This window comes from Hesperophylax consimilis, chromosome 13 (genome assembly GCF_061612785.1).
Source record: "Hesperophylax consimilis isolate HC1 chromosome 13, BYU_Hcon_1.0, whole genome shotgun sequence".
Lineage (NCBI taxonomy): Eukaryota > Metazoa > Arthropoda > Insecta > Trichoptera > Limnephilidae > Hesperophylax > Hesperophylax consimilis.
Window position 1 is genome coordinate 31,773,345 of NC_142848.1, and position 19,587 is coordinate 31,792,931.

General features: G+C 34.0%; 1 protein-coding gene across 1 annotated transcript in view; it reads left to right on the forward strand.

The window, feature by feature from the left end:
• LOC149418808 (E3 ubiquitin-protein ligase AMFR-like) overlaps positions 1-19,587 on the forward strand; it is a 178,672-nt gene that overhangs the window by 114,178 nt on the left and 44,907 nt on the right. Inside the window, exon 4 of the mRNA XM_089639006.1 lies at positions 2,573-2,946. Within this exon, the coding sequence (XP_089495132.1) occupies positions 2,573-2,946 (374 nt within the window). The remainder of the gene's footprint in view (positions 1-2,572; positions 2,947-19,587) is intronic.

Genomic DNA, 19,587 nt, shown 5'->3' on the forward strand with positions numbered 1-19,587 from the left:
CTGATCAATCAGCGGAGTAACAGAACAACCCCTAACTGTCCAATACCTACAGATTTTTTATGTTTTAACTTGAAAAAAATGTATCTATACATCGAAAGTGTCGCTTGAGACCATAATTTTCATTATTTTTTTTTTCTTATTGCAAATAATGTCAGGAATCGCTGGTTAAAGTAAGTCAAGTACGTTCCTTAAGGCGATGCCATACGCAGTAATGCAAAATCATCTGTTTTTGGTTTGAAAATTTGGTCGCCTAGAAATGTTTCAGATGCTTTAATTAAATACTGCGAGTAGAATACATCTTGGCCTTTGAAATAATCGAATATTTTTTAAATAAGTCTTTTTATAAGCCCAGAAAAAAATAATGTATAAGGCCTATGAAAACTGCTTTAAAGTTCAAAATCTCTTATTACGAACCCATTTTCGGTTATGATTTTATTGTATAATGTGGAAAATTATGTTATTTATAAAATGATCGGAAAAAATTTCAATATTTATGCCTGAACATCCACAAAATAATATAAAAGGCACTTTTTGGCCATGTTTTTTTCTTGCATAAATCAAAACAAGAGGATGGTGTTAAACGGAAATTTAGACCTTATCGCCATCTACGTACGGGTTGTTATTGATAGCGGCTCAATTTAAAATATTACACGACGTAGTGCATCGCCTTAACACCTCGCATATAATTAAAGTCGTTATCCGCGTCCGTCTGTTTGTGCGCTTAGTTCTTCTAAACTACCCTACGGATTTTGATAGGGTTTTTACTATCATTTAGAGAATTTCATCCGAAAGGTTTACATATAAGATACATGCATATTACATTTATAGAAAGTAGAGAAAAGTCGATGTTTTATAATCAAGTCGTAAAAATATATTTTCGGGCAGTACATTGTTAACGCTGGCTAAACCTCATGAGATTTATCAAAATAATGTACTACGGAATTGTATATCTTAAAAAGATCTGCAGAAAAGTCCGTAATGGTATATGTCTATCTCATAAGGATTATCCCCGACATCCCGGCCGGGTACACTTCAGCTAGTAGATTAATAAATTTATATTCCTCTGGCATGGCATAGCCAATAGCCGCAACAGCTGTATTGACTTTGGCAACATCATTTTATGGGTCATGAAAAAATCATAGCCATCATTCTATTATATTTATAGGGTTTTTCAATAAGAGGTGTTATTTTGATATTCAATCGTAAAAGATCAATGGTTTCATTGCTTGTGTGGCACGTAGCGCCGTCTTGTTGTAAGTAAACATTGTCCAGATCAATATCAATATCCAATTCCGGCCATAAAAAATCATTAATCATCTCTCGATAGCGCAATCCATTCACCGTAACTGTTGCTCCAGCCTCATTTTCGAAAAAGTAAGGCCCAATGACTCCGCCGGACCATAAACCGCACCAGTCACATGTTGAGGATAGAGAGGCTTTTAAACAATAACTCTTGGGTTTTCCGAGCCCCAGATGCGACAATTTTGCTTGTTGACGAAGCCACCGAGGTGGAAATGGGCCTCATCACTCAAGATGATTTGCATTTGATTCACTCAAGTGAATTTTAATAATTTCAATGCGTTGTTAAAGCGTGTGTCGTTCCATTTTTATGAATGGCGTAGTTTCTACTTGTCAAATGTCAAAAAATGACAGCTTCAAAAGTAACATCTACCGAAATAGCGGGCTATTCAAAATAACACCTCTTATTGGAAAACCCTGTATTATTATTTGTTAACATCCCACATTAAGGACTATTTCGAGAATGTTTACATTAATCATTTTAAGATGAGGACATTGTTTTGCTAATTAACCATTATTATTATTTTACCTTAATAACAATGACATAACTCACAATTATTTTTAACATGCCCCAGACGAAAATTAATAAACTGACATTGTGTAGATTACACCAAGGTCATTTGTTTTATATTATCAGTGGCCCCTGCGGGATATTGGGAAAATATCTGTGTTTATATACCTGTATATATTATTATCATTGGTGTGCGCAGTGTGCTGGGTCAGCGGCAACCAACGGGCTGCCGACTAAGTGTTGTGCGGAGTACAAAATAACAATACGCCTGTTTGAGGAAGAATCCGTTAATTGCTATTATTAACTGTTTTGGTTAGTGGTTAGCTGGGGATGGCTTTAGCGGCCACAGAGGAGGCAATAAGAAGGCGCTGATCCGCGGAAGACTGTCATGGTTTTCGTATGATATTGAAAAAATGTAAGGAAGACTGTCATGGTTTTCGTATGATATTGAAAAAATGTAAGGAAGACTGTCATGGTTTTCGTATGACATTGAAAAAATGTAAGCAAGACTGTCATGATTTTCGTACAAGATTGAATAAAATGTAAGGAAGACTTTCATGGTTTTCGTATGAGATTGAATAAAATGTTAGGAAGACTGTCATGGTTTTCGTATGAGATTGAATAAAATGTAAGCATATGTGGAATTATTAGCCGGTATAATGGAAAAAATGCTAAGATTTATCAATAAATACGTACTTAATACATTTTTCTCCATTTATGCATGACGATTTTTAATCAATATATTTTGTATTTTATTTCCAGTGCTGCCTGCTCAGCATCTGCACCATGCACGTGATATTCCGCTACGGGCTGCACGTGGTGGAATCCCGCCACCCGCCCTCCGAGGAATCCTCCATCCCGCCTTCAGAAGAGACGGCCCCGCCCAGCACTCCCCCGCCCAGCGCCGCCCGTGACCGCTGCGCGCCCCTCGCGCACTACGCCGAGCTGGCCTTCGAGCTGGCCGCCCTCGCCGTGGACCTGCTGCACCATCTGCACATGCTGGTGTGGAGCAATATCTTCCTGTCCATGGCCTCGCTGGTTATCTGCATGCAGCTGAGGTGCTTGTTTCACGAGCTGCAGAGGCGCGTGAGGAAGCATCGGAACTATGTCTGGGTGCTGAACCACATGGAGAGGAAGTAAGTTTATTATATTCTTCTTATTTCCTTCTTTTCCCGTCAGATGATGGACAATTGGACAACATTCTGAGTATCTAGCACATTTGATCGATAAATGTTGTTATCAAAAATAATAAATTGTCATCGTTCCCGAGCTTAACTGCAGATCGCCAACCAACAAACAAAACTTCACAATGAATAAGGCCCAGTTGTTTCGCAGAAATTCACATATGACAAAGTCATCAAATGGTCATTCTACACCATTTTGTTTTTTTGACAGTTGAAAGGTCCAGTTAAATGCCGATTTTACGTCAAAAGTCCGTTTCAGCTTTTGAACAAATTGTGATCAACAGAAGAGGACAACTATCATGTTGTTAAGCTTGTCATCTTATTACAATTTGATAAAAGCACCTACAATCAATGTTTAACGGGGACCTTTCAAATGTCAAAAAAATAAAATGGCGCTGAATGACCAATCGATGACACTGTTACATTTGAATCTCTGCAAAACAACTGAGCCAAGTGTTCTTAATTTATTCAACGTGAACTGTTGTTTGTACGTTAGCGATTTGAAGTCGTGTTCGTGAACAATGACAAGTTTTCGACGTTATCGATAAAAATCCTTTATTGATCGACTGTTCTAGATACCCTAGAATCGCAATTTAAGCTGAAAGACTTCTTCTGGGTGTTGAACCATTAGAAGAGGAAGTTAGTAATTTGTTCCTTCCGTGTTCGTGAATGAATTAATGCATTTGCCAATCCTTTCAGCCTCGTAACGTACCCTAATTGGGATAGATTGCAAATAAAAATCGACTGCCTTATTCACAAGAAATGCATAAATTTAAAAATTCTTGTTTGCGGCACATTCTTTTATTTCTCCCTTTAGAATTATTTTACACAGAAAATCGCATCGCATTTTTTTTACGTAAACAACATTATATTTCGCCAGTGTACAATATTAGGTAGAACTAACAGGGATAACCGAAAAATCAGGAAACGCAAACTGCCTTCTAGTCGAAAGCCGAACCAAACTAGAGAAAGCGCAACACAATATTGCACTATTAGCGACTTTAGTCAATTAAGACAAAATCTGTTTGCTGGTGGATTTACAAATGTTGGAGAAATGAACAAAAAATAAAAGTTTACTATAAACTACTAAAGAAAAATAACATTCAACTTGCATCAATGTAGGTACTGCAAAGTTCAGCTGACATTGCGGGCGGTAACGGCTCGGCCAATCTCGGCGACACTCTTCCATTTCCGGAGATCACATGGCATCAAACATTTTCTATCGCGCCGCACAAAGATCGTCTTGGCGTAGGTTATAAGATTTCACTGTCAGGGGGATCGTGTTGGTTTGCCTTTTTTGTATGAAGTATTTTGTGCTGATTCTATAACGCCCAGCATGGGAATATCTAGTTGGTATTTGACCATATTTTTGGTCGTGATGATTTTAAAGACACTCTGTTTATAATGTGCTAATATTATTATGATGCAAGTTTCTCTCATCTTTTTAATGGGGTTTTACTGCACAAACAAACTTTAGAGAAAACCGCCACTGATTCATATAAGCGCTAATTTAATTGTTTGGGAAATAGGATTGTGCCTGTACATTCGCAATTTGAATATTATGAATATATAGTGTTGTCCGTATACAAACATAATTCTTTCAATAAAGACACACAAATACAATATTGAATTGAATCACTTATACTATATTATATTTAGATGCCCCTCTGTTGAATTTGGTAGCCACAAAAGGTATGGAGTCCCAAAATACTTGAAAAAACCCTTGACTCAGAAACGGGCGATCCGTTTTATAGATCCCCTATCTTGCTAAACAGATTGCAATCTTTATAGCAGAGGCGTCAGGGAGGTATGCTGACATTCTACGGTATAACAATGGAAGATGCTCCGAGGAACTAGCGTCATTGATTCCTTCGGCACCGGTGCATAGTCGGGAAACACGCCAAATGCGCTTCCGATATTTGTACGCGGTTGACATTTGTCACATGAGAACAGGTCGCTTCTACGACTCGTTCTTGAACTCAACAGGTCTGCTGTGGAACGATTTGCCGGCCTCAGTGTTTCTTCCATCTATGTGTCTCTTCAAAACCCATGTTCGCTCCTTCTCCTCCTCAACAAACCCTCCACACTACTACCAAATATAATTATAATTACTTCATATTATCCACACTACTAAATTTTAATAATCCATATAAATAAAAATGGAAGCATTCATTTTCGGGTTCCGTGAAAGTCCTATTCAAGTTCTGTTATTATATCATTATATGCCAGTTACTTGACAGAACTTAAATAAAAACAGAACTTGAAAAGAACTTGAAAATTAACTTTGAAATATGAAGAATTGTTTAAATTATCTGAAACAGCCCATCCTAAATGTTCGTTGGTTCAAAATCTTTAATCTCCAAAAGTTCTTTACCGATTGCTTTGAAATTTTGAAACAACATTGCATTCGAATACGCATGTGTTTTTGTATACTGCACAAACAGACTGAGTCACAGCAACGCGTGGCGAAGTACAGCTAGTATGTAAATGAAATCCTCACCACGGGAGATCCCTCTGAGGACATCATTATCAAAAAAGATAATAAAACACTTATTATTATTGCTCAGTAAAGGGTAGAATCTCAAGTTCATATTATTTTCTTATCAATTTTTCGCTACTTAAAATGTGCATTGTTTAATAATAAATAATAATTGTGTCGTAAAATATATTATTCTTCTGATAATTCTTTTTGATAAGTGAAAAACACATGCCTCGCTTATGGAAAATTATTCAAAATATTTTTTATCAGTTCTGTTATTATTGATTAGTTCAGTGAGGATTTCACTGGCGATGTTTTTTTTGACACTTTTAATTTGCACAATCAGTCATTATTTGGAGCAGCTGTTGTAATGACATATTTCCGCTGCGCAGATATTAGAAGACAGAACAGATGTTATCTATATCTTGCATATAAAGAAAAATATCCGTGTGTTTGTTTTTTATATAAATCTACTGTTTTATTCCTGTACTAGCTGTACCCCGCCACGCATTGATGTGGTTCAGTCTTTCTGTGCAGATAGAGAAACAATAGTGCCTGTTGGTTTTACGTCCAATAGATGGCGCTGTTTTTTTATTTATTTTTAAAACCATGTTTTTAACTCTCACACGAGATATCTATATAATATAGGTATATAAAATCACACGCGTATTCGAATGCAACGTTGTGTCAAAATTTCAAAGCAATCTGTGAAGAGCTTTCAGAGATTTAAGATTTTAAATACAAGCGAACATTTTTGGGGATCAGGTGAGGGGCACGAAATGAAAGATGGGTCGTGAAGGTCACAGTGTTTATTGATGAGTCAGGTAGCCGTGATGAGAGCGGACGTAGGACAGATGTAGTATTTCCCGGATGCTGGCTGTGAAGGCTGGTCAAGCGCGGGTCAGTGAGTCGACGCCGGGCGCTGGTGACCGGACTCGTTGACTGTCAGGCACTGGCGATCTTGGGAATCAGTACTCCAGTACTGACGGAAAGGCCGAAGGTGCGGTGGACCTTGTAGGCGGTTGAGCGGGAGCTGCATAGACCAGTGAGGATGCTGCGTGTCCTCGTGGTGGTCATGGTGTATGGATGAAGCGCTGGTCAGAGGCGCTGGAACCAGGGCACTGTAATCCGTTGTAGCGCTGGCCAGGGACAGTGGCCAAGGCGCTAGGATGATGTCCCGGTGGAGTCCATAGTTGAAACCGGGCGGAGCCGGGAGTATTGTCCTTCGCGCAAAGGTGCGCAGATTATCACTCGCGAGACTTGTAAACTGACGGCGGATTGATGACTGACTGACTGACTGCTCGCTGCGTCGGGCTTATTTATACTGTACAGCCAACGGCAACAGTAGGTAGGTGAATTCGTAAACAAAACGGAGCCACTCGCCCAGTCTGGGCCTTTCGGGAACTTTCGGCGGCGCTCCAATTACGCATAGGCGATAGGCTAGAACCTTCTAGCGAGTTGGCGTGATGTGCCAGACTTGTTCGCAACGTATTGTCATAGGTAGGTCGCGTTGTTTACGATTTAGCTGTCAGTAGTAACTCGCAAGTAGATACTCGTAGAAAAGTAGGTTGTGTTGTTTACGTTTTAGTTCTCGGTATTAATTTGCAAGTATCTAAGTAGGTCGAGCTGTTTATTATTAATGAGACAATTCTGGATTGTTCTCTCGTCGCCACACATTTATACTTTTATTTATATAGATAGATAGACTGATTTAAATTTTGCACACTTGACCTTCAAAACAAGAGGATCTGTGATCTACATGAGATTTTAAAAAAACCACCCCATCCCCTTTTCCCACCCCGAAACTACTCAGGCCTCAGCCACATTCTCTCAGATGGTCGGAGTATTTACGCTTTGAAATAAAATCCAAATAAATTGAATGTTTTTGAATTTCTTTGAAAGGTGATAAAATACACTCTCATATTTGACTTTATATTACGCTCTCATATTTGATTATAAGGTACGCTCTCATATTTGATTATAAAATACACTCTCATACTCGATTATAAAATCGCTCTCATATTTGATTATAAGATACGCTCTCATATTTGATTATAAAATTCGCTCTCATATTTGATTATAAGATACGCTCTCATATTTGATTATAAAATACGCTCTCATACTCAATTATAAAATCGCTCTCATATTTGATTATTACAAATAAAAATATTTTTTTAAATATTAAAATTTTAAATGTGTACATTAAATTAAAATTAAAATGGCTCACTTTACGATTTTTTAAACTAAAATTACCGATGATGAAAAAAAATATTAAAACCCACTTATTTTATTAGACAAAACAAACTGACGTGTAACTGGCGATGCTCGACTTTTCTCTACTTTCTATAAATATAATGATATTTGGATGACTTGTGTTGCGCCGTTTTTATACGAAATCACCTCAAGGGCACTGTACAAATATATATAGAAAAGAGTACAAAGGGTATAGCTTATAGGTTACATCCTATTTCTTCCAGCTAACCCAACAAATACACATTAAATTACATAACCCAACAATTACATGTTAACAAATAAATAAAAATAAATAACAGTAAATAAAAAAACAGAGGTATTTAATTCATGTAAGGTATTCATTTAAGGTGTTGTGACATTTGTTTAAAAGAAATGTTTTTAGTGTTGATTTAAATTTAAGTATGTCGGTTATTTGTTTGATGCTACGTGGAAGGTTGTTATATACCTACTTTAAAGGCCACGTAGTGTGGTCCTTTTTGAAAAATAGTTTTGTTTGCTTTTGGGATTAATAGGTTTTCTGTGAACCTTGTAGCGTGTTTATGTGTTGAGTTTTTTTGTGGGAACTTTTCTGGAGATGATCATACTATCAACGGTATAAATATACCATATATCATAATTCATGTCACAGAATAGCAATTAACTGTGGCATTTGATCATAAAATGACGACAGAAAGTATAAAATTAATACTAGAAGGAGATACAAATACATAAAAAATATTATCAACAAGTATGAGTAGACTTACATTGTATTTGTAATGATTTAGAAGATGTGATAGTAAAGCCTTTTGTACCTAGCTTCTGTGCAGTTAAACAGATCCGCTACATCTGCGTACCTATTACTAACTTCATGTAATCTAGGTACAAGCGAGTGTTTGAAATGCTCAGTCTTGGAATAGTTACCATTAAGGCGATGCAGTACGTAGTAATGCAAAATCATGTGTTTTTGGTTTGAAACTTTGGTCGCCTAGAAATGTTTCAGATACTTTAATTAAATACTGCGAGTAGAATACATCTTGGCCTTTGAAACAATTGAGTATTTTTTAGATAAGTCTTTTTATAAGCCCAGAAAAAAATAATGTATAAGGCCTATGGAAACTGCTTTAAAGTTCAAAATCTCCTACTTACGAACCCATTTTCGGTTATTATTTTATTGTATAATGTGCCAAATTATGTTTTATAAAATGATCGAAAAAAAAAATTAAATATTTATGCCTGAACATCCACAAAATAAAATAAAGGGCACTTTTTGGCCATGTTTTTTTCATGCATAAATCAAAACAGGCGGATGGTGTTAAGCGGGAATTTAAACCTTATCGCCATCTACGTAAGGTTTGTTATTGATAGCGGCTCAATTTAAAATATTACACGACGTAGTGCATCGCCTTAAACAGGGTTTTAGAACGAGTAGCTCTAATGGGTACATGAAATTCAATGAGGTTAATTAAATCAAGGCTGTCTACACTACCATTTACAATTTTGAACATAATTACTAAGCATGTAAATAAATAGATAATTATTATAGTGTATGTCTACAACGATTTTTAAAAAATTAATAACTGTAGACAGTCAAACTATTATCAACTTGTATTATTATCAATATGCATGTATTACATATAAACCTTCTGGAAGAAATTCTACAAATGATAGTGAAAACTCCATCAAAATCCGTTGCGTAGTTTAGAAGAAATAAGATAATAGATATTTTTTTTATTGTTATTAAGTTTAATTTGTAGAACTCCATTTTAATTTTTAAATTTTATATATTCAATAATATTGTTATTGAGTTTATAAAAACAGTTTATTTTTAAACAAGTTCTGCTGTGTAATTATTATGACGCGTGACAGCTGTTTCGCCCTCTGAAGGCATTATCAAACTGTGGGTAGCCCACTTACTTTTTTGTTAACGTTAAACGTTATTGTTACCTCGCTTTTTTTGTTGTTTCGTATAAAAATAATTAATAAAAAATCCACGAAGTTTGTGCGCATTTAAGTTGTTATTGCATTAGGCTCTTCAATTACGAAAGTATTATCTAGGAGTTTTTCAAGTTCTTTGTAACCCAGGAATGCTTGTCTTTCTTTAAAAAATGATGGGCCTCGAGGGAAATCATATCCTAATAGCTTCCTGTGTGGAGTTTGTAAAAAATAATTTACATCTTTTACTTAGAAGTAGAAGTGAAGAAAATGTATGAGAAGATGTATGAAAAATAATGGAGCAAGGAGCTTAGGATGTCAGGACAGTGTGGCAATCGGTTCCATGATAACTCAACACAGTGAAAATTCAACACACTTTTAAAAAGTAATATAAAGTCATTAGAAATGATGAAATTTTTTTTTTTGTATACGTGCCAAGACCTTGACAATCTTCACCCCATGAACACGGGTGCCCCTGCTAAGTCACCAAACGTAGCGAACCACTAAAGGTGACCTATGGTAGAGGTGCTGGTTATCTAATTAATGTTTCCCGGGGCCGCGGTACCCATACCCGCCTCCCAAATTGGACACCGAAATTTTTTGTCTTTCGTTCAATAAAAGTTTTCTTTTGACATTTCACATCTACATTATTTATTCTAGCTCACAACATTATTATTTATATTCGTCACATGTGTTTTTACTTGGTAAATCAGTAAAATAAATATTTGATTTTACACTTCCATGTTTTATTTACTTTGAACAATATTTATTAATGTCAAAGAAGTGTTAACCAAGGTTATATTATTTTCTTCATCTTTACAAAGCTTTTAAATAGTGTTTGTTCCAAATGATGTTATTCATGCAAAAAAACTATGTATGTTAAGGCGATGCACTACGTCGTGTAATATTTTAAATTGAGCCGCTATCAATAACAACCCTTACATAGATGGCGATAAGGTTTAAATTCCCGCTTAACACCATCCGCCTGTTTTGATTTATGCATTAAAAAAACATGGCCAAAAAGTGCCTTTTATTTTATTTTGTGGATGTTCAGGCATAAATATTTAAAAAATTTTCGATCATTTTATAAATAACTTAATTTGCCACATTATACAATAAAATCATAACCGAAAATGGGTTCGTAAGTAGGAGATTTTGAACTTTAAAACAGTTTTCATTTTATTTACATTATTTTTTTCTGGGCTTATAAAAAGACTTATCTAAAAAATACTCGATTATTTCAAAGGACAAGATGTATTATACTCGCGTTATTTAATTAAAGTATCTGAAACATTTCTAGGCGACCAAATTTTCAAACCAAAAACACATGATTTTGAATTACTACGTATGGCATCGCTTTAATGTCCCTTTTTTGCAGAAAAGCTTGTAAATATTTTTAAATAAAGGACAATGGTGCCCTATGGACTCAAAACTACTGGACCGATTTTGGTGAAAATTTCAAAGTTAGTTCTTAGTAGTGCCAGGAGTGTGTGAGTGGTTTGAATGGTATTAGAAGTCGGGGACGCCCGAGGAAGACTGAACGCATTATCTTTAAACTGGAATGAGATACAGAGTCGAATTAAAGTCCATATAATCAGAGATGTGCAAAATGGGTACCCAAAACCATTTGAAATGCAAAATGGAAATGGGTCAAAACTTTTCCATTTGTAAATGCAAAATGCAAAATGGTTTTTAGAAAAGCATTTCAAATGCAAAATGCAAAATACCTATTTTCAAAATGCATTGAAAATGCAAAATAGTTTCTCAGGTTAAACAATCAAAATAATTATAGAATTTTTAAACAATTTTGTCATTTAATAACTGACATCAATGTAGAACAAACATATTATTACATGATGGTAAATCCAAAAACACCACGACTACAGATTATGAAACCACAAAAATTTGCGCGGGACTAATGTTGCCAACGTAAAAACATAGAAACTGCTATCTAACATTTAATATTACAGCGTCATGGTCAGTATTTGAATCAGTATTTTTTGTAATGGTATCACTCAATTGCCAGGGCTCCTACCAGGGAGCAACTTGACAAATGTAAATTATCTCTCATAGCGAGGTTGAGGACCGATTGATATTTGGGGCTTATGAAAAAAAGATGAGTGGAGATGGTAGGAAGAATGTTAATTTAAAATGGAAAATGCATTGAGAAAAGCATTTAAAAAGCAAAATGGTTTTTAGAAAAACATTTAAAATGGATTTATTTGAAATAAAGCACATCTCTGGATATAATGTAGTTTTTTAATAGTAACAATATGGTATCCAGTAGTGAATGGTATAAAAAGTCTGAGACACCCAACAAATCAAATCCTTAAGTGTAAAATGATATTTAAAGATAAAATTTTTTACGTATGTGATGATCAAATGAAGGAGTGTAAGGAGGAGAGGGGTGTTACTATATAAAACATGTGAACATACAATATATTATGGTGTATTGAAGTATAACAAAGGTATTTCTTTGTCCCCCTCATAAGGGGGTACCGTGTTGAGATGGACTAAAGTTATTTAACTAGGTCGTTTTTAGTGCTTTTTTTAATATTTATCTCTTGTCACTTCACCGGGGCACCCACTTGGTCACAATGTTTGGTGTCCTGTCATCTGGCATTCAATAAATAATAGTTATTTGTTTTATTTATTTATCAACGCCCTTTTTGTTGTACATAACTGAGCAGACTTAATAACTATCTTTTGTGATTGTTTAGTGATGCATTGACTACGTACACAGACTCAAGCATAATTATTTCCCTCCATTAGTATTCTGGTCAATGAGAAATACATAATATCGTCGGCTTGGCGGCAAAGTCCACTAAGTCCCGTTTTTTCATGAAATGACTTAAGTATGAGGTCTTATGTAAAAAATCGTCCTCTTTCGACTGGCATACTCCATTTAATCGTATATTTAATCGTTTTCGATTTAATCATGTTTTTAAATTCACACTAAGTCATAAATCCGATATTATTGGCAAGCAAAACACATTAAGTCAGACATTATACACTAGGCGAAGGCCTCCATCTAACAAAACCGACGACGTTAGATTTTTAAAAGTGAAGCAACATATTGAAAGCTTTCCTTCAGTAGAGAGCCACTATACACGGAAATTCACAAAGAGGCAATATTTAGATTCCAAACTAACCATTGCAAAAATGCATGCGCTGTATGAAGGGAAGTGTACAGAAGACGGTGATGACAATCCTGTTAGTCTTATAACTTACCGAAGAATATTCTGCCAGAACTATAACTTGTCCTTCTTCAAACCAAAGAATGATCAATGCGTCACCTGTACAGTAAACAACAAGGCCGGTGCCCCAGAAAAGAAAACCCTTGAAGATAACTATCAACAACACCAAAACCGAAAATCTGCATCCATGAAAGCCAAAGACGAAGATAAGAAAAGAACTATTGAGGATTCTACTTTCATGTCTATAACATGTGACTTGCAAAGTGTTTTGCAATTACCTTGCTCCCAAGTGAGCTTACTTTATTATTTGCGGAAGTTAAATTTGTATAATTTTACAATCTATGAAGCGGCACCTCCAAATAAGGGTCTCTGTTACCTTTGGACAGAAAATAACGGGAAAAAGGGTAGTTGTGAAATTGGAACATGCATGGCCCTTAATTTAAAACAACTCCCACAGCAAATCACTGAAGTATCCATATTTTCAGATGCTTGTGGTGGACAAAATAGAAATATACAAATTTCCGCGCTGTTCCTGCATTTCGTCCAAAACACTTCCATGTGTGTTATTGAACAAAAATTTCTTGAAAGCGGTCATTCATTTATGGAAGTTGACTCAATGCATAGTGCAATTGAAAACAAAACTAAACATTTGGATATCTTTAGTGTGCACGAATGGATCAACGTTTTTAAAATGGCTCGATCTTACAAACAAAAAAATAAAAAGCCTCCATATGAAACTAAAGAAGTTTTATTTACAGATTTTTTAGATCTGAAAAAGTTGTTTGAAATGACAATAAAAAATAAGAAGGTTGATGAGGATTCCAACATTGTCAAATGGCTAAAAGTTAAATGCTTCCGATATGAGAAAAAATACCAAACATTATAGAATATCGGTATGACTATTCCAGTGACTACAAGAGGATTTCCGTTGCCTCCCTTTTAACGACCAATCAGAAATAAAATAACACGTGCACAGATCTAAGAGCAAAGCAATGTTATTATACCAAAGCTTTATACAAAGCCCATTCCAATATCAGTCGCAAAAAAGAATGACCTGTTAAAACTAAGTAAGACCAATATTATTCCACCAGCCTTACATAACTGGTATGAAAATATTCCATGTTTAAGTAGCATCAAAAATGTAGCTCCCGAGCCCAGCTTTTCTGATTCCGATCCTGAAGATGAGTAGAGTGTACCGTACCTACAATCTACATGTCTACACGTATACGCATCCCTTAAAAGCTTTTTTTATTATTATAAAATATTATGAATGTGTCTTTCAGTAAACACCAATAATGATTGGTAATTATTATTATTTTTATTTGTAATAAATGTTAAAATTTGTATTGCATTCTTGGTTTTCATATTTATTTCTACTAAATATTACAAACATTGCTTATTTTTACGTTGATTAATGTTTTTATAATCTTTTTTATTTCATCTAAACACACACATTGTTTATTTCTGATATTCGTCATAATATCTTTTATATAAATATTATAATAAATAAATAACTAATAAATTATAATAAATAGTTAACATAAATATTTCTTTTGTAGCTTTGAATATTTGTATTTCAGTAGGTACCAGCAATAATTTGTAATTATTATTATTTTAATAAAAAAACTACCTAAAAAAAACTTTTGTCTTAGTTAGAAATTATTATAAGAAATAATAATTGGTATTTAATAATTAAATATTATAATTAAAATAATCTTAAAGCTATTTTGCAGCATTACAGTCAACAATTTGACAATAATCTTAACAAGCAAAGCAAACTAAGTCATTATTGACCGGTAAAAACCACTAAGTCAGGCTCATTTTTTTGTAAATCTTTAATTAAAGGTTGCTGTTATTGCTTTCAACTAATATTGTGTATTGATAAGGTACTAAAGGGTTCAATCTAAATTATAAAATATTAAAAAAATATGTATTTTAGAGATATTCATCCACTTATAGCCTTTCCAAAATCGCTAAATATTAAAATGCGATTATCTCAGGATTGTGTTTTAGTGACTTAGTGGACTTTGCCAGTAGGCCGACGATATGGTAGTTATTCCCAGAATTTTTACACTGATATAAATCCTGACTTCTAGTATTACGTTGTGGATTCCGAAGGCTTAACATTGCAAGCAATTCTAGACTATCAAATGCATCATGTACAATTTTGTATAGAAATACTAAGGACGGGTTGTTTCAGAGAATTTGAAAAATTCATCAAATTTCAACGTTCCTTTTCGGGTTCTGTGAAATTCCTTTTCAAGTTCTGTTATTATATAATTATAGGCTAAATGCTTGACAGAACTAAAATAATAACAGAACTTGAAAAAATCTATTCATTCTGTACAAATATTGATTTGAGATCAAGGTATTAATTTTTATTGTTATATATATATATATATATATATATATATATATATATATATATATATATATATATATATATATATATATCCCGCTACATTTGTTGCGTCCGACCCCTAAAAACTCCATAGCATTGCAGCGTCCACCGACTTACAGCGTCCGATATACGGACGCTGCAATGTTTTGACCTCAAAATTGGCCAGAACGATGCTTACCCCATGTAGAATCGTATGGCAAAAATTTTTGTGGAAGCAAAAAATGTCTCAGAATGTCTGGAAACGAATATTGAACGTTTGACATTTTGCCGACAGGTTCGCTACACGATGTATATATCGAGCAGTGTATGTTTTTATTCATTTCTACGATCTTGCCGCGTCCACGAAGTAATATAATTTTCGATACATAACGACGATCATGCTGCGTCTACGCATTACATCGTTAGTATTGCGTCCTCAAGACCGATTACGAGTAGATATTATTTTATATACATAACGACGGTCGTGCTGCGTCCACGCATTACGTCGATATTACTGCGTCCCCGTAGCCGCTCATGAGAATATACTATTTTTAACTCATAATGACAATCATGATGCTTCCATGCATCACGTCGATAGTATTGCGTCCCAGTGAACGATCACGAGTAGATATTATTTTGAATATACAACGACGGTCATGCTGCATCCACGCATTACTTTGATAGTATTGCGTCCCCCTGGCCGATCACGTTGAAATATTATTATGATTACATAACGACGGTCTTGCTGCGTCTACGCATTACGTCGATAGTACTGCGTCCTCGTGGCCATCCGGAGTACATTGTTAAATATTATTTGAGCGTTTGGTTGAGTAAATCATCAGATTTGGCAACATTTGGTTAATTTACAACGATGCCGCTTGATACTCAGAACTAAGAATCGTCTTGCGTGGTTTTTAATGCATAACGACGATTTTGCTGCGTCCACGCATTACTTCGATAGTACTGCGTCCCCATGGCCATTCACGAGTACATTTTTATAAATTATTTGAGCGTTTGGTTGAGTAAATCATCAGATTTGGCAACGTTGGGTTAATTTACAACGATGCCGCTTGACACTAAGAACTAAGAAGAATCCTGCGTAGTTTTTTATGCATAACGACGATCGTGATGCGTTTACGCATTACGTTGGTAGTATTGCGTCCGTTGTTGTTTTTTTTTTAAAGAAAAAGCGTTTTTTGGGAGCGAAACCCGGTCGGCACAAAGTATAAAAAATAAAAGTGGTGTTTACAAAGTTATTGTTTTATTTTAAATTAAATATTGTTGTCAATTAAACAAACAATTTATAAGTTCCCGAATATTATCTGAATATAAAATAAATCTTATAGAATAAAATAAAAACCTCAAGATATGAATTGAAATCTAATTGTAATAAATCTATCGTAACACAAATTGTGAGGATTATTATTAATATATTCATAGAATTATAACTATATATTTTATCACACTTTCATAAATGCAATGAAAACTTTAACTTAAATGAAATCAACAAAAAATCAAAATATAGAAGAATACGTATGTGAAACATATAGCGAATGCACTAAAATCTAGAACAATATAATAAATCTACTAACAATCTTGCACTTAAACATAAGGAGTATAATTTGAAACATGGACGAACTTCTGGTATACCTATGTATTTAACATTATGTCCACAACCAGATTTTTTAATACTATCCGAGGCACACTCGCATGCAATACATAAAAATATACCAAGTATTCCAAACTACAAACAATATGTCACAAATTATCACAAAAATAAAAGTAGTGGAATTGTAGTCTATGCTAAAGAAAAATTTACTGATATCAATGTTAAAGAAATACCAATATGTAACGCAAACTGTTTGTCAATTAATGAATCTAAATAATTAGCCAATTAATATAATCGCATGTATCGAATACATAGCTCGTTATACCCTTATAATCCAGTAGGTACCCAAGCGATTCCTTCAGAAACTTGATCAGGGTGCTTAGGCTGTGTACATCTTGGAATAATTATCGATAATAACATCAAATGGAAAAGTCAAATAAACTCCACAGTAGACAGAATGAGAAAACTCATCTTTATGTTTTTTAGACTTAGAAATACTGTATCATAAAAAATACTTAAAGGTATTTATTTTGCACTTGCACATTCTACACTACTACAATATGAAATCGTGGTTTGCGGGGGGGGGGGTGCGTATAAATCATACCTACGTCCACTTGTGACAATTCAAAAAATATTAATAAAAATCATATTTAAAAAAGCCATATAACTATCCAACAATAAATGTTTTCCAAGGTTTCCCGGTTCCCCTTCTCACAAAAATTAATGACAAAAATACTCGTACATTAAGAACTTCAATTACATAAAGATTTATTTGATAAAAATAATATTCCATAATTAATTTTAAGCTAAATAATTATTTATATTGGAGGACTAACCGTACCACTAGTTCGAACTACAACAGCAAAACATCATTATTTAACGGTATAAAATTATTCAATAAATTACTCCTGGATATATCTGAGGAAAATTATGACAGTTACAAAAAAAAACAATTTAAAATTCTCTAATACCACCTAATAAATTTTCTTATTGTTTTAAATTATTTATTTATTTATTTTATTTCAGGGAAATCAACAGTTTACAATGTGGTTCATTTATACACGTGTAATTTACCTAACTGAGAAACCAATTGCAGATTTCCGCAATATTCTATTCTATTATGTATGTAAAAATTTAAAAACTATACTTACAAGAACTAAAAAATATTAAATTATCGAAGAAAGCAAACACTTAGTGGCTTGACATTATACAAAATGAAACAAATACTTTGTTTTAAACCACTTTATTTTTATTTATATTTCGTCGACCGGTTTGGATTGAACCCAAATATTGTATAAAACAAATATAAAGTGGTTTAAAACATAGTATTGTTTCATTTTGTAAAAAATATAACGTTATTCAAGAGGGAGATTATTATAACATGAGATTATTTTAACTGGAAATTATTATAACAGGAGATTATTAAAACAGAAGATTATTATAACGTAATACTACATAATATATGTCATTACATAATATAATAACATTTTATGCAGTTTGGTACACGTTTAATACATTTTTAATATAGTTTTTATATTTATTTTGGTTACATTGAAGATAGAATCAGAGAGAATGTTATTATACATATGTTGAACATATTCTTCTAAGACAAGCATTTTTATTTTACTAGATTACATGAGCGTGTGTGCCGTGTAGGTACTTTCAAATCAATTCTGCTTAATAAACTCCACATATTATGTTTCTGCTTATCATTCCTTGGTATTATTTGTAACTAACCTGTTTTTATTACTTTTATTGTATTTTCTTGTAAGGCTATTAATAGTTTTTGTAATAATATTTGCAATATAAATATGTAAAAATATATTGTTGCCCTCTCCTAAGCAAAAGCATCATACTTATCAGAAAAGTGATTTAAATATTATATAATATTATGTTGTAAATATTGTTACACTAAAGATGTTAAGAAATAAAAATAAAAAAATATATTTTTATATTGAACTTAATGGTATTAATAAGTTTAACTCATTAATTAAAATATTGCAATTTGAGGTTGAACTAATTAATTTAAATATAAAAACAGATATTATTATATTGAATACGTAACGAAAGAAGTTCTGCGTCGATGGTATTGTATCCTCGTGACCAATCACGAGTAGATATTATTTTGTGTACATAACGACGGCCGTGCTGCGTCCACGCATTTCGTCGATAGTATTGCGTCCCCATGGCCGTTGGCGAATTTGTACATTTTTATGTATTGTTTGAGTCCTTGGTGAAGCAAAACCCCAGATTTGGCAACATTCAGTTCATTTACAACGTTGCCACTTAGCACTCAGAACTAAAAAGCGCCTTGCGCGGGTGGACATTTTTGTAAGATGGTTTACAGGTGACGGTAAATTGATATCCCGACCTAAAAATGTCCGACCGCCCTCTGCAATGGAGCGAACTGGCGCGTTATGAAATGATACATTTTTACTAAGGATATCGTTGTAAAAAAAATTGTCGCACGCCTGCGCCCAGTAGGTACGTTTGTATACAAGGTGCAACAAGATATTCATTAAAACTTCTCACTATCAATAGACAGTTTGTTGTCAGGTCTGGTGTGTTTCTGGATGTCAAAAAAATAAAACATAAATATATATACATATATTTTTTATATACCGCACAAGAGTCTCAACCGCTCCCGTCTGGAACAGCGAGACTGTGGCATCCCCAATCTGAGTACTAGGGTGAAGGTATTGGGGAGGGGAAGAAGATGAGGAAGAGAAATGTAGAAAAGTACCTGGCTATTTATATCTGGTCA